This window comes from Vigna umbellata, chromosome 1 (genome assembly GCF_029865625.1).
Source record: "Vigna umbellata cultivar VRB3 chromosome 1, Vumbellata_1.0, whole genome shotgun sequence".
Lineage (NCBI taxonomy): Eukaryota > Viridiplantae > Streptophyta > Magnoliopsida > Fabales > Fabaceae > Vigna > Vigna umbellata.
Window position 1 is genome coordinate 66,904,500 of NC_142165.1, and position 15,625 is coordinate 66,920,124.

At 34.6% G+C, this 15,625-nt stretch overlaps 1 protein-coding gene and 1 long non-coding RNA gene across 4 annotated transcripts; one reads left to right on the forward strand and one right to left on the reverse strand.

Annotated features, from left to right (window-relative positions):
* Positions 1 to 201: 201 nt before the first annotated feature.
* On the reverse strand, positions 202 to 14,293 carry LOC124830578 (uncharacterized protein At4g18490). 3 transcript variants are annotated; one of them, XM_088104099.1, is made up of 13 exons: positions 13,411 to 14,293; positions 12,881 to 13,063; positions 11,916 to 12,755; positions 11,562 to 11,750; positions 11,353 to 11,490; positions 11,064 to 11,201; positions 2,949 to 3,143; positions 2,687 to 2,846; positions 2,351 to 2,418; positions 2,216 to 2,252; positions 1,655 to 1,816; positions 551 to 663; positions 202 to 463 (listed from the first exon to the last, which is right to left on the reverse strand). In XM_088104099.1, the coding sequence occupies exons 1-13, from the start codon at positions 13,494 to 13,496 to the stop codon at positions 409 to 411; spliced, it is 2,364 nt and encodes a 787-aa protein (XP_087960225.1). In that variant the 5' UTR covers positions 13,497 to 14,293; the 3' UTR covers positions 202 to 408. The 3 variants fall into 3 exon arrangements, 2 of the variants coding, with proteins under 2 accessions (XP_087960225.1, XP_087960226.1); XR_015783463.1 differs by lacking the exons at positions 202 to 463; positions 551 to 663 and having other exon boundaries at positions 1,717 to 1,816; positions 2,737 to 2,846; XM_088104100.1 differs by lacking the exons at positions 202 to 463; positions 551 to 663 and having other exon boundaries at positions 1,674 to 2,418; positions 2,737 to 2,846.
* Positions 3,141 to 5,794, forward strand: LOC148206120 (uncharacterized). Its single transcript, XR_015783464.1, has 2 exons — positions 3,141 to 4,357; positions 4,722 to 5,794. It is a non-coding gene; the product is annotated as an uncharacterized LOC148206120 (long non-coding RNA).
* Positions 14,294 to 15,625: the final 1,332 nt, after the last annotated feature.

A 15,625-nucleotide genomic window follows, 5' to 3' on the forward strand; every position in this document is an offset into this window, starting at 1 on the left:
TTTGACAAAAGAAATTTCAAAGAAATGCAAAAGGTTTCAGTTGAAAAAGCTAGTTTGTTTTATTTTTAATCTTTTTTCCTTTTCTAGTACGTAGTTAAAAAGATACTCGAGTTAATGAATGCCTTAGGTAAGACGATAATTAAGGGTCAAATGACTTGAGACATGCATCACAATTGACTGCATACAAATTCAAAACCACAGTAGATCAAACAAGTGAAATTTTTTTCATAATTTCTTATTGTAAGGAAAACAAATGTTAGTTAAGTTCAGATAACGCTGAAGGAATACACGTATTCAGTCCTTAAATTCAGATGATTACTGATACCTGACAATTTTTGTTTAGAATAGCCAACACGTAGCAAAGATCTTTCTACATACATACCTCCGAATGCAATAATTTGTAGCCGATCAAGTTTGGATCTCCTTAGACATCAACTGGGAAGCAAATTTCTGAACCTTCCGAATGTTCACAAAATGTAAGGAAATAACGAGCATTAATCTCTAAAATTAAATGACAAGAGGAAATGAACAAAAAAAATAATGGGAGGATATTTCTTCTTCATAAATGGGGTGATTAAGCATCAGCAAGTTATTGTCGTTGACTATGGCTCGAATTAACAAGTCTTTTGCTTCCTCGTGCTTCTTTTTCAGCATGTTACAAATCTGCAAGAAATCACACTCAGAAGGAAATCCACCATTAAAAATGATGTAATATAGGTGAAAACAATTTGCATCTTGAAAGTGTACACAGTTATGACTTAAGCAAGCTAAGATACAATTTGGTTTTCTTGCATAAACGAACACACACACACACATATATGTATATATATATAGTCCTAATACCCACAAATTCTAAAATGTAAGAAATTATATGCTGTTTTACTTCGGGGAAACAAGCCATATTTTATTTTTACACAGACCTATCCGAATTTGGTCCACAAAGATCTGGTATTCAAAATAGGAGCTTATCTAGTGAGTGTATGAGAGAAGTTAATCCCAGTCATTCAACCATGTATAAATGAATAAGAATGTCATAAATTATAATTAGTTTTAATATTAACTGTTTAAATTAATTATACAAGTTCAAATTTGTTGCTCTTATACTGTCATCTCTCATATGATAACTTCCTTCAAAAATAAATGTCTTAACACGGTGCTTAAAATAAAACAAATAGTGTCATAGTAACTAATTTGAGAAATAGGGTTATTTTGGTGGAACTTGCATTGAGAGTATAAGAGACGTTCATTATATATATATATATATATATATATATATATATATATATATATATATATATATATGTGTGTGTGTGTGTGTGTGTTTGGACACATGTCAATATTGTGTAAATTTTTCCCGCCCTTTTCTAACAGAAGTTAAGCTGCTTTTTCATTTGTCCACTAACCGTGAAAGCACAATAAACAGAATAAATACAAAGTAGCATATTAGCGTGTTTGTTCAGCAACCAGGTCAACTTCTTGAATTCTATGAAACCGTTTTCATATGCAGATGGCAGAAGGTAACCATTTCCAGCAGACTATCTTTTTTCAATATCCCCCCTATATTGTTAAAATATACTTAGATATTGATAACCTGGTTAATTGAATAATTTTAACATAACAATAAGATAGATGATAAAATGTTCAGATCACTCACATCTTCAAGTTCTTTCATGTAAGCTTCAGCCTTTTCAACATTGCTGTTATCTTCCATCAGCATAGAATTAGGTATTTCCACTTCCATCACTTTAATCTCTGATGGACTTTTAAGTCCAGGGGTTGAATGATTGTAAAGTAAATTGTTGGGCATACTCTCCACCTGACTTCATAGAAGGATATTTGAGTGATATATAGAGAAATAAAAATTTAGTATCTACAATGATCACACTTAAATATTGTCAATAGGGAGTTTGTGCTTAACGTTCCCTGTTATATGTGGCATAAAGTCTGTCTATTTATATTAGAAATCTAGGTATTGATTATTTATAATTAGATTGCCCGATTTTAGCAATTAAAATAATTGTGCCATTAGTGCTATTTATGGTTGTAGATATCTATGCAATATGTATAGATGAATGATATCACGATCAATGAAAGACATTAAAACGGAGTTCTTGAAAAATATCCTTAACTCGTGTATTTATCAGTACTACGCAGTAATCAGTAAAATATATGACAACACATTAGATATACCAATCCCTAAGCTTTGGTTGTGTACCTCTCCAATAACTTCTTCTGAAGATTCTTTAGAATCTCTGCAGTTAAGAATAGTTAAATGTCCAGAAGTGCCAGCTTAAGAAATTACATAATTTTTCATAAATAGAAGTTAAGGCAACCAACTATTTCTAAGAACCTGCTTTTACTAAGAGACTGAGAGATGCGCTTTAGGGACCTCAACGATGTAAAATCAGCTTCTGAAACCTGTGAAATTGAGCTTTAGGGTAACAAACGTAGCATATCTGTAACAATCAGCTTCTAAGCATTTCTTATGAAGTTCTTTTTACGTTCTACACTTTGTTTTCTTATTTGATGGGAAAAAAAATCATTCCAGCCATGTGAATGGGAGTCAACCAGTGAGTCGGTAATGACGACATTTGTAGATATAATGTGGCTTGTGAGTGTCAAATAATTTATGAGATGAATTTTCCCTTCAATCGTTCAAACGTTAAAATCTTTAAAAATGTCAAACCTCAATAGTTTTTCTCTTCAAGAATGGGGTTGAAGGCTTCTGATTGTTACCGATGTAAATAGGATTGTCATTCTTCGGTGCTGTAATACCCTGTATCTGAATGCTCTGGCCTGAGCTTACTATGGAGTTTGTTCCTTGTTGGTTTAAAGTTGTTAGAATCCTGTTAGCTCCAAAGTTCCCGACATAAAGAAAATTATTTAAACGTTCTCCGCAAGAAATTAAAGAGAACAGAAGAAAGAAGTACAACAACTTAGCTCTCAACCTTGAAGTTTTTAAGCTTGAAAGAGCAGGAGTGACCTTGCAATTTTTCGAAGTAAGTTTATTTCCTTCAACGGAAGTTATCCTTGATTTGTGAGAAGACTCCTTGCCTGAAGTTTCTGGTTGAGAATTTACAGATACTGCCTGGTTAGTAATTATAGCTGTCTTCTCTGTTAAGCAGGACAGATTAACTTGAGAACTGCAAAATTCCATAGAGAATATTATGCTCCAACTTATGATAATCCCAAACAACTTCAAAGCATAAATTATAACTAGAAACACGCTACACCCAAGCATTAATTTCCAGAAATCAACTAAAACGATGTAAAATATTAGAGTCTAAATACATTAAATGAAATGGTTAGCATTATTAACTAAAAAGAAAAAGAATCTATAGTAAGTAATCTCTAAGAAGTTTACCATAAATGAAACATCCAAGCATCAAAGGAAAGGAAACAAGTTTGATGAAGAATTAGGGACTAATTTTAATGAGAAAATTGGGGTCTATGATCACGGTAAGGACCAAAGCTCATATGAATAAAGATCTTTAGATTGTTTTTTTATCAAAGTGAAATAACATGTCTAGAAATAAAAAAGTTAAGAACCACGTAAACAAGCGATTATAGGGAACGAGACACAAATACTTGTAGAAAGATGCATCTACTTCATAGTCTTCCATCAACAAACTCTTGAACGTCATTCATCTCATTCTTCAATTAATTACTTTCACTCAATCAGGACATCTAATATTACTTGTCAACAATCATATTTTACTATTCCATATTTATCATATTACAATTAAAGTGTATAATGTAAATATCCTGAACCATAGGGATTTAATTATGTCCAGAATAATAAGGACTTGATATGTTATTATATTTCTAAAATTAGTTTTCCAATCTTGTATATATATCTGATGTACTTTTAGCAATTAATTTATTCTATTCTACCCTAATATTTAAAATGGTATCAAAACATTCAAATCTTGCGAGCCACATCTGATTGTACATCCAAACATCCTAGATGACAGCCTTCATTGCTGTCAGTAATCCAAAAATCGTAGACGACAACCTTCATTGTTGTCAAACATCTATTTGAAAGCCTCCTTAATTGTTGCCGTAATTTATTTTGTTGTTTATTGCCTTTGTCTTGCTGCAACCATGGCGGATTCAGTTGATACAATAACTGAAATACGGAAAATAAATCCCAAACTCATGGAAAGCCACCCAGAAGAGATTGGGCTCCCCAAAACTGTGACAAAGAGAGGGGAAAAAAGGGAGACAACATAAGAATGGGAGGAAAGACACACATAGCTGCTGAAAGTGAGGAAAACATAGGAGAATTGATTCAACCCAATCAAGATGAAATAGAGATAATAAGATTGTTTTGCAAAAATATTTGATAAACCAACAGGTACTTGTTCTCTAGCATGTTCATATTCAGTTACGTCTGGAAATTTTCCTTTTGCTGTTGGACTCAATGTTTCAGATAGATTCCATAATGAATGTGAGACATTGGATTCAGATGCCACTGATCACATGACTCCCCTACTGAATATTTGTCTTCCTACACCCCTCGTCCTAACAATAAGAAAATATTCACAGCAGATGTCACTTCCATCACAGCAGCAGGACAAGGAGAAGTTATAATAAACCAATCCATAACCCTAAAATTTGTCCTTCATATTCCCAAATTATCCGTCATTTTAATTCCCGTTAAAAAATTTGTGAAAGACCTATCATGTAATGTTATTTATGATGATGTTTATATGTTGCAGGACAAGCATTCAGAGAGAATGATTGGACATACTAGAAAACGGAATGACCTCTATCATTTGGACAACTCAAATATTTTCGCAAAACTAGACAACAATAGTAGTAGTTTTTCCTCTTCCTCAGATTTTAATAAACCCGAACAAAGAGAAGTTCCTTGGTCATCCTTCCTTTAGAGTCATAAAATTGTTATTTCCTTCCCGTTTTAATAGACTGGATGTGGAGAGTCTTCATTGTGAAATATGTGAAGTTCAAGCACAAGCGTGTACCTTTTGCAGTCAGTAATAAAATGAACTTCTCCCTTTTCTTTAATATATTGAAGTATGGAGTCCTCAATTATCTCGAATATATCTAGTACTCGTTGGTTCATTACCTGTTATAGATGATTGTACTATGGTTACATGGCTCTTCCTTCTAAAACAAAAATTTGAAGTCAGCTTTGTTGTTCAACCTTAGCGTTAAAAGGATTAGATCTGATAATGCCAAATATTAATTTAGTCATGAACTTAATTCCTTTCGTAGTAAGGAGAGTATCATTCATGAATTATCTTATAACAAAACACCACAACAAAAAGAGATTGCTGAAAGGAAAAATGGGCACTTGACCAAACTCAGGCTCTTCTTTTTCATCACAAGGTTCCTAAATCTTTTTGCGGGAGGCTGTTCTTACTACATGTTATCTAATTAATAGACTGCCTTTGTGTTCTAGCCTTAAAAGTCCTCTGTAAGTCCTGTCTTCTTTCTATCCTAATGTGACTACGTCAAATAAACTTATTCCAAGAATATTTGGGTGAGTATTGTTTATTCATGTCCATAGTGGTGCTAAAGGAAAACTTGAGCCTAGAGCCTTGAAATTTGGCTTTTGCAGGATACTCTCCCACACAAAAGGGATATAAATGTTATCATCCACCTTCCAATAAATTCTTTATGTTAAGAGATGTCACTTTTTCAGCAACAAAGTTACTTTCACCTTGAGCATTTTCAAGGGCAGACTATAAGAAAGGAAGATGATTTTCTACTACTGCCTCTTGATTTTATATTTGAACCAGAAACACCAGACATAGGAACTGAAAAAAGAAACAATTTCTGAGAAAGAAACAAAAGCTAAAAAAGAAACAAATTTTGAAAAAGAAGTTCAACCCACTGAACATATTAAATCCACTCAAGATGTGGATAATGTAAATTCTGGGAAAAATCTTGTTGATACAAGAAAGACAGGCCATTACAAAATCTGCCCATGTTCTTGAATCCAATCCAACATTGCATGAGGTAACTGTTTTTCCTAATCCTGTAATCTCTAGTGAATCAATCTCTGATTTCTCAACTGCTCAAAAACCTGAATCCAATTTGAAACGAACCTATAAGGACCTAGACATTCCAATTGCCTTAGGAAAGAGACTAGAAAATGTACCACCAAGCCAATAGTACCCTTTAGTCAATTATCTATCCTTTAAACACTTCTCCCCTACTTATAAAGTCTTTCTTACAAGCCTAGACACTACCTCTCTATTTGAGGCGTTGACTAACAGAAAATAGAAACAGGCCATGGACCTGGAAATGGAGGCACTAATAGTACTTAGGAACTGGTTACCCTTCCAAAAGGAAAAAAATCAGTAGGATGAAAATGGTTATATATATTATAAAATACAAGGTTGACAGATCCCACTGAAAAGTACAAGGCAAGGATAGTAGCCAAGCGATTCTCTCAAACTTGTGGACCAAATTACTTGGAAACATTTTCTCCCGTTGCAAAAATGAATACAACTAGGGTGATATCATTTCTAGCGATTAGTTATGGTTGGAACTTGCAACAATTTGATGTAAAAACTGTCTTCCTTCGTGGGAAACTTGAAGAAGAGATTTACAAGGAATTGTCCCCTGGATATGGTGAGAAAATTGTTGCCAACATCTAGCCAAGGAGTTAGAAATGAAGACCTTAGGAATTGAAATAGCCCTTTCTAAAAGGGCTATTTAATATCCCAATAGATAGTATGTAAGCCTGGTAAGATACATTATTGGTGAGATAGCATGTAAGCCTGCAAGTACACCAATTGATCCAAATATGAAGTTAGGAAATGCAAAAGAAGATACCATTTCGACAAGGAAATGTACCAGAGATTAGTTGGAAGACTAATACATTTGTCTTACACTAGACTTGATGTTGCATATGCAATGAGTCTAGTCAGTCAGTTTATGTATCACCCAAACGAGATTCACTTACGGGCTGTGCACTAAGAATTGTCCCAAAATTGGAGGAAAATCATTTTCCTCTTATTCAGTTTCATTTCACACATCTAATACATATATGTATACATACATTGATTGGATAATTTAGGAAACAAACACAGCCTATTCTAGGAATCAGATCCCTGAGATTGTGGGATTTATATGCTAGAAATAAGACCAAGATACAGCCAATATACAAAATTAAAACTAATAAGAATAAAATCTGAAACTTCCTAGAAATGTTGATAGAATAAAATCTAAAACTTCTAAAAATATCTACAAAAATTGTTCAATATTTGAAAGGAACTCCAAGCAAAGGAGTTTTGTTCAAACAAAATGGGAATGTAAATCTTGAAGTACATACAAATGCTGACTATGCTAGATCAGCTGTAGATAGGAAATCAACTACTGGAAATTGTGCATTTTTTGTATCCAAATCCTGGAACTTAGAAGAGCAAAAGCAAAATGTGGAAACAAGACCCAATTCTGAAGCAAAGTTCAAGACAATGGCATAAGGGATTTGTCAACAATGGCTGAAAATCATCTTGCAAGACTTAAGAATAAAGTGGGATGAATTAGTCAGACTTTAGTGTGAATAAATTTGCGATTAGCATAGCTCATAGCCCATAATTTGATGCAACATGATAGAACCAAACACATGGAAAGTGATTGGCATTTTATCAAAGAAAATTAGATAGTGGTAGAACCATGTCTCCTCTCAAAACAACCTTGTAGAACTTCTCACAAATGGGCTAAATAGCAACAACTTTGAAAGGATTGTTTCCAATATGGGAATGGAAAATGTATATTTACCAACTTAAAGGGGAGTGATAGGATATAATGGGTAATAGGTGCAGGAGAGAGAAAATAGTTTAGGAATTAATTGTTGTTGGGTAGTTAGAAGTGGGTTGCCTTTATAAGAAGGCAAGGGGGTCTGGTAGAGGGGGGACAACTTTTGAGTATTTTTTGTGTAAAGACAGGACTTTGGCATGTGGAGGGGGATTAGGCTCCCGTTAGTGCAATATGTGTACATTGTTTGAATAGCAATACAGAAACTGTTAGGTTCCTTTATTCAGGACACCAAACAAAACACACTATTCTCATAATAATAATTGAAACAGCAAAAGATGAAAGTATGTGTATGTATATTATTGAATCTGTAATGTATATCAAGAAGAAAATACAAGTAAATGTTCCCCAAGGAAACCTCCCTTCCTCCACTGGCCTAGAGGTCCAATCTAAACCAAAACAAAATATCTGATACCCTCCTCAGCCAACTCAGCCTTTATTTATACTCTCTCTCTCCCCCTAACAAACTTTCCCGCTATTTAGTTCCCTAACATTAACTCTCTACCGTTCGGTATTATCACTTTATACCGTTCGGCACTTCGCTCCTTCCTCCTTGCAGCCACCATTCGGTATTAATATATATACCGTTCGGCCCTTACTTCCCTCCTCTTTTATTCCTCCTCTCATATACCTTTAGCTTCCTAACATTACCCTCCCCTTCAACATCAACCTTGTTCTCAAGGTTGAAGTCAGGGAACTGTTGTCTGATGTAATACTCCTCTTCCCAAGTGGCGCCCTCCAATCCACCTTGTTGCCATTGTATTTGAACTTGGGGTATCTCCTCCCCGTGTTGCATTTTGTTTCGCCTCTGTAACACTTTCTTTGGAGCATATATGGGTCGGTCATTCTGTAAGTCAACTGGTAAGGCACCTTCAACTGTATGTGCACCAATGGCTAACTTTAGCTGGGAGACGTGGAAAACTGGGTGGATTCGCGTTGTTTCCAGTAGCCGCAACTGGAAAGCTACCGGCCCCACTTGTTTCTCCACTAGGAATGGTCCATAATACCGCGCGGTTAGCTTAGGATGTAGTCGGCCAGGCATAGACGTTTGTCTATGAGGTCTGATTTTAAGGAAAACCCGATCCCCTTCCTTGATCGAGGCTTCTTTTCTTTTCTTATTAACATAATGAGTCATCTTATCTGGGCCCTTGCGAGATGATACCGCAACTGTTTTAGTGCTTCATCGCGGGTTTGCAAATCTTGAGCGAGTGATTCTACTATTGTCTCGCCTGGTATGTAGCCTATTATGGTTGGTGCTGATCTCCCGTAAAATGACTCAAAAGGTGTGCATTTAGAAGCTCCCTGGTAGCTGGTATTATACCAGTATTTTGCCCATGGTAGCACCAAACTCTAGACCTTGGGCTGCTCTAAACTGAAACAACGTAAATATGTCTCCAACACACGGTTTAGAACTTCTATTTGCCTATCCGTTTTTGGATGGTAGGCAATGCTCATGCGGAGCTGTGTTCCTTGCAACCTGAAAATCTCCTTCCAAAAATAAGTTGATGAAAGCGGGGTCCCTGTCACTCACAATAGATAGCAGAATCCCATGAAGTCTGATCACTTCCTTCACAAAAATTTCTACTATGGATTTGGCAGTGTAGGGGTGTTTAATGGGAATAAAATGCCCATATTTACTTAACCTATCCACAACTACCAGTATTGGGTCATATCCTTGGGATTTTGGTAGTTTCACCACAAAATCCATGGTAATTTCCTCCCATATCGCCTGAGGAATGGGTAGTGGTTGAAGAAGCCCTTAAGGTGAAGATGCTATATACTTATGTTGTTGACAAACTAAGCAAGCAGCCACATATTCTGTTACAGTCTTCTTCATGCCCACCCAATGGAGCGACTATGCGATCCTCTTATAAGTTCTATAAACTCCCAAGTGCCCTCCCGTCAACATGTTGTGAAATTCTCCTAGCAGTTTCGGTATCCACTCAGACTGAGCAGAGAGAACTAGCTTCCCTTTATAATGTAATCTCCCGTTCTCCATTGATAAGCCGAACGAGAGTCTGGGTCAGCCTTTAACTCTACCATAATTTTTTTCTTTCAAACTAGCATCCCTTTCTACCTCTTCCATTAATTCTTGAAACTCTGGCCAGATCGGTCTGGATATCAATTTCAGCACCTTTTCTCCCAACTCTAAAGCAAGCACTCTCTCTCCACAGGAACAACCTCCGATCAACACAATGAATATAGTTGAATATAGTGAAAACTTCCTTGTGTTCAATATACACATAGGGTCCTCTATTTATAATAGAACAAATATGAATTATAATAGAACAAATATGAACTAAGTCGAAAATACAAATAAGAAATAATAACAAACTAGTAAATAAAGATAAAAGATAAAGATAATATATCTAACAAATATCAAAAGCTCTCCTGACCCAAGGCCTCTCTGCCTTCTTGTAAAGCCCCCAAACCAACTAACCAACTAACAACTAAATCCTAATTTGTTTCCTTCTCTCCTGCACCCATTATATCCTATCACATTATATCCTATCAGTTTAATTACTTCTGACAAAGATGTTCTAACACTTCCAAGGGACAAACCTCCCTTCACAGGATGTATACTCCTGTCTTACAAAGAATACAACTCCAAAAAATTCCCTCTCAAAGACCCTTCTCCCCTCCTATATACACAACCCTACCCCCAACTACCAAACAGACCCACAACTAAGTCAGACAACTAGTTATCTGTTTTTCTGTTTCTCCTAACATAAACTCTTTAAGGGTATCGAAGGTTGTGATGGGTCTACCCAAACCGAAGGTCGAGACGATCCGGTTGGATTAAAGATCGAGACAATTCAAGATCGAAATTTGGCCAAATTCTGCCACCACTGAAATTAACAATAAATATAAAAAAATTAAACGATACAAACTCAATTGAAAAATATAAAAATTGAGGACTTAATAGATAGAAAAAAATTAATATGAACTCAATTAAAAATACTCAAATTTATAAAGAACTTAAAACTTAATTAGGCTTATTTTATATGCAAGATATTCTTTTAATTTAATTTTTTTAAAAGAAAATCGGTTTGAATTAGTATATCATTTTTATCGTATTCTATATTTTTTTTTACTATAAAATTAGTTATTATTTAAATATTTTGTTCATTTTATCTCATAGGATTCATAAGTTTATTTATCATCATTGTATTCAAAATAAATAAACAATAATTTATGACTCAATAATCATGGTTGTAAATATTTCTCTATTTACTTAGATCAAATCATATCTCTTCCAGAAGTTACCTTACCTCAACATATGAACATCTTTGTTTGGCACGGCCCTTTCTAGACATGTGATCTTGCTGTTATTTACTTCTTCACAAAATGATTGTTTATTTCCTGCCAACGTTCCTGAACATGGTGTAACATCACAAACAATGCCCTCCCTGATCATGATCAGAAGTAACAGTCGCATTCATTACAAGGAAGTAACAAATCTAATTTCTACCAAAATATCATCTATGAAGACAGTGGAAAAGAGTCACTATAAAGTAAGAAACTTATAGCTTTACAGATTTCCAGGAACATACATATTACCTGGTATTGCTACTACTTATAAGATCATCTTTACTACCAAGCAATGCTCCTGCATCCCTCATTAGTTTGCTGGAATCCGTGATGGAATCACCTGTCATTTTGCTTCCAAATCTTGTGTCTTTTGACCTCAAGTTCTCCCTGTTAAGAGATATAAATCAGACATTCTACCATTGTAGACAATAACTATAATAGTTTCACAAGCATAATACCGTTTTTGAGTGATGGATCCAAGGACCATGTCAGCATTTTTTTTGTTGCCAAGGGAAATACCCTTGGTCCCAACTGTTGACGACGGTTGTTTTAAAGATCTGTTGCCCTCTGGTGTGCTAAACACACTTGACTGCATATCATGGAGTTTATTATCTTTAATCAACACCATGTTTTCGGCAACAGATTTACTGCATCAAATGAGTGAAATCATGAAAACAGCATATATCTGAAGAAAAAAAAAGCATGCCTCCTACCTTACAGAACAGAATTGTAAGAAACTCAGCTAATAACAGAAAGAAACTATAATGCTAACATTCATAAAGACAATAGTAAAATGATCGTAACAATTTTACCTCCTTGCAAGAGCCAAATCACACACTGAAGTTGTTTCTTTGTTTTCTTTGTTGTCATTGTCACATGAAATCTTCTTCAAGGCATCAGCTTTAGTAATATTTTCATAACTTGTATACCTATTTTCTGGCTGAGGGTCATTAGTGACTCCTTGGGCATTTCTACCTAGAGCAATTGCTTCTCCAACATTGTTATCTGACTTAGTGATGTGATGTGGGGAGGAATGCTCCAATTGTAAGTCAACGGTATCAGGCTTCATATTTGTTGCCTTATCATTAATCTCTTGCCTGTCATCCGAAACATTAATTTTTCTGGTTCCGGAAGAAAACACTTCTGTACATTGATATGTTGTCCTAAGATTAGTTTCTTGTTTATCTCCAGATACATTACTGACTCTTATTCCAGATGAAATAACCTCTGTATGCTGGTCTGAGATAGTGTGCTGTTCTGAATCACTCTGACCTACCGATTGAGAACATGGCACATTGTTAACCTGCTCAGATATTGATTCTGTTAAATTTGCCTTTTCAGGTAAGTCTATTTCTTGCATGTCAAGATTCCCAGAGGAAGAAATTCTGGAAACAGGACCATCCTGTTTGAATACTAGATTCCCTAGGCTACCAACCATAGTCTCAGCCTTAAAAGTTTCAAGCTCCTCTGATGCATGGGAATTCACAGCCGTGCTATCAACAGATGCATGAGCACCTTCATCATTATTGGTTTTAGGCCTTTTAGCATCCTCTTTATCACTTCCTTCTTTGCTTACTACCTTTTTTCTTGGACTACTGTTTGAAGTAGTATCTACTTGCACGAAGCTTGAATCAAGATTGAAGCTATCCAACCTATGCCATCAAAAGATGCACAATTTTGAGAATAAATATACCTTCAAATCACTCAACCGATGCTTCAGAAACCAAAAATAACAAATATGTACATTAAATGAATATAGCCTCAAATATCTTCTTACTCATTAAAATCAAAGCTGAAATTAAACTCATCTTGCTTTCCTCCTTTTGCACCAGAAATTTCTCCTTTCTTATCCTTGGACTGGGTATTCTTCTTTGGCGGGCATGTAAAATCAAGATCTGACATGTCCAACTTAAATGATGATATCTTGTCAAACTCACCATCCAGATTAAAATTAAGGTCCCTAACCAAGGATTATTTGTAACTCATCGAATTAGAAACTACAAACTCGTAAGCCAAAATTGTACAACATAAGCACATATGTTTATCATGGTAATCTGTTGCTTAAATGGAAATCTCTTTTATATAAAGCATCATAATCACTATAGATATGAAAAATAGATAAAAATTATGAAAACTTAATTCATTATATCAATCTTCTCCAGTTTAAGTGTAAAATATTGAACCTGTCAAACTAAAGCCTCTTGAAACAGAAGGATTCAGAATGAAACCAATGTCAGCACCCTTGTCGTCTGTATTTCACTTTTCAAAACCTAAATTATTAACTTCATGTATGTTAGGAAGACTTACATTTTTTCAAAATCAAATGGCTTCTTCTTTCCTTTAGAAACAGTGTCAAAGCCAAAGTCAATTCCATCATCATCTGCCATTGACATGGACTTCCAGGAGCTAAGAAAATTCTTTCCAATTTCATCACCTATTTGAATTGAAAAATGCAAAAAAATTGTTTAATACTTGCATATATCCTTATTGTTGTTTTTACTCAATCACGAGAGAAGAAAATGTTTGGTTTTTGCAAGGACTAGGTGAGAATGCAATCTCACAATTACAAGAAATTGCAAGCACCTAAGTATGGTGTGAAGCTATTTTAAAAAGTTTTAAGAAAAAAAATTAAATTAGTAGCCTTAAGTATGGTGTGAAGCTATTTTAGAAAGTTTTTTACTCTGCTGAACTTTCTTTTCCCTGTTGTTATTATAATTTTGTTTTCAATTCATACTCCAAGGCAGTTGAAGATAATCCATGGTTGGATTTGCAGTAAGAGTGTTTCATTTGGACAAACCAAAGTCCTGTTTTCCATCCAAAATGACATCAAGTTAAGGGAAGAATAAGGACTTCACCCAGAACACTATAAATGAAGTGCAATAATTGCTATGCTTATCTAACTTTTATGAACCAAAACATACTAGTTCCAAAACAGCGCTGACTAGTAAATTCTATTCAAAAATTGAATGCACTGTCATATGCAATCAAGTCCAAGATCATCCACTCCTTCCTCTCATACTGTTACCTGTTTCCGATAAAGAACAAGAAAGAATCTACTTCTCATACTGTTACCTGTTTCCGATAAAAAAACAATATAGAGAAAAACCTCGTGATGATTTTTTCTCCTTTGAATCTGCAGGTGAGGATTCCTTGTGTTCTTCTGTCATTCCTTAAGGTTGCTAAAGTTTTTGATCTACACCACAGCCATTACAAAATCTCCAAATTCAAATTAAAAAGTAGGGAATAAATATATTAACATACAAGTTCCTTGGCCACTCTTGTGACTAAGAAAGAATGAATCAATCAAGCACTAGTGAAAATAATCCATGAAAATATGAATCACTAAAAAGTAACGATAATAAAAGAATAGAGAAAGTTACAATATTGGATATCCTGGCAAGCATATTTCTAACCAGCATAACGTTGCAGATCACTCTTTCAGCTAATTCTCCTAAATCAGAAATTTGTTCCTCAATAGATCATCAATCGTAAACATTACCAAAAAGATATAACAACTGCAGTTTGATATATTTACGAGTGTTCCAATAATCGCATTAGATGAAAAGAAACAAAGGTATATGCATAGTTGATTACGATTGTTAGACATAGTTGATTTAAACTTAAAAGAAACTCATAAATCAAGTATACCCTAATCTATGACTTTTCAACAACCGAAATCAGTTGAACTTCATTGACATCAAACTTCATAAAATATTACCGTAATTGCAGCTGAGACACGCACGAAATGTGGATATTCGCAAAAAAATGCGCGACTTACCTATCCCTGAAGTGGTTAAGAGAAGGTGGGGATTTTTTATTTCCGCAACTGCATGAATGAGAGTGAGGATAGACTGTGATAATGTTTCTGTTAGGTTCTGATGAGAGAAAAAACAAACGAGAGAACATCCAGAGTTTGGCTAAAAGAAAATGAACATGGAAAATAGGCACTGCTTGATCGAATTAATTTATAAACAATAACGGCTTCTAACTCCAGAGTCCAAATTTAAGAAGCGCGGGAAACGCGAAAGCAAAAAGGAAATGAGGATGATTAAAACATAGATGAAAAAAAAAATGAACTGAGATTACATAATGGAGGAAAAAGTATCGACATTAAAATCAGGGTATTTTAACTTGCTAGTAAAACGAATTTCCGCTAAACGTAAAATTAAATTACACATTTTCTTTTTGTATTTGATTAATTAAATTAATTTTTTAAGTAAGACATTTATCTATTTTAACTACGTACATGTATAATAGGAAAATGATGTAGGTGCCCACATGCTATGATAAGTGATAAGTGTAGTGTATAGCTCGATTTTGGTGATTTAAAGGTGATGAGATGGTGGTATTAGAGTACTCTCAAGGAAAGCTAGGTCAATTTCTAAATAAAGTTGCTAAAAGAAATTTAAATTTTAAGTTTGTGATCTAAGTTGAGTAGTGTAATACAAAATTAACAACATACTTTATTTAAATTCAAAGGTCAATTTAAATGGAGAAGAGACACATCTACTTATAAATTTAA

What these genes read in the sequence shown, in the direction of transcription:
- LOC124830578 (XM_088104099.1), bottom strand. Translation starts at nt 13,496, where the DNA reads ATGTCAATGGCAGATGATGATGGAATTGACTTTGGCTTTGACACTGTT. An exon ending in AAAGATGTTCATATGTTGAG is followed by an intron (nt 3,144 to 11,063) that starts GTAAGGTAACTT and finishes GGAATTTTGCAG; the next exon opens with TTCTCAAGTTAATCTGTCCT. An exon ending in CCCATTTATGAAGAAGAAAT is followed by an intron (nt 464 to 550) that starts ATCCTCCCATTA and finishes TTTTGTGAACAT; the next exon opens with TCGGAAGGTTCAGAAATTTG.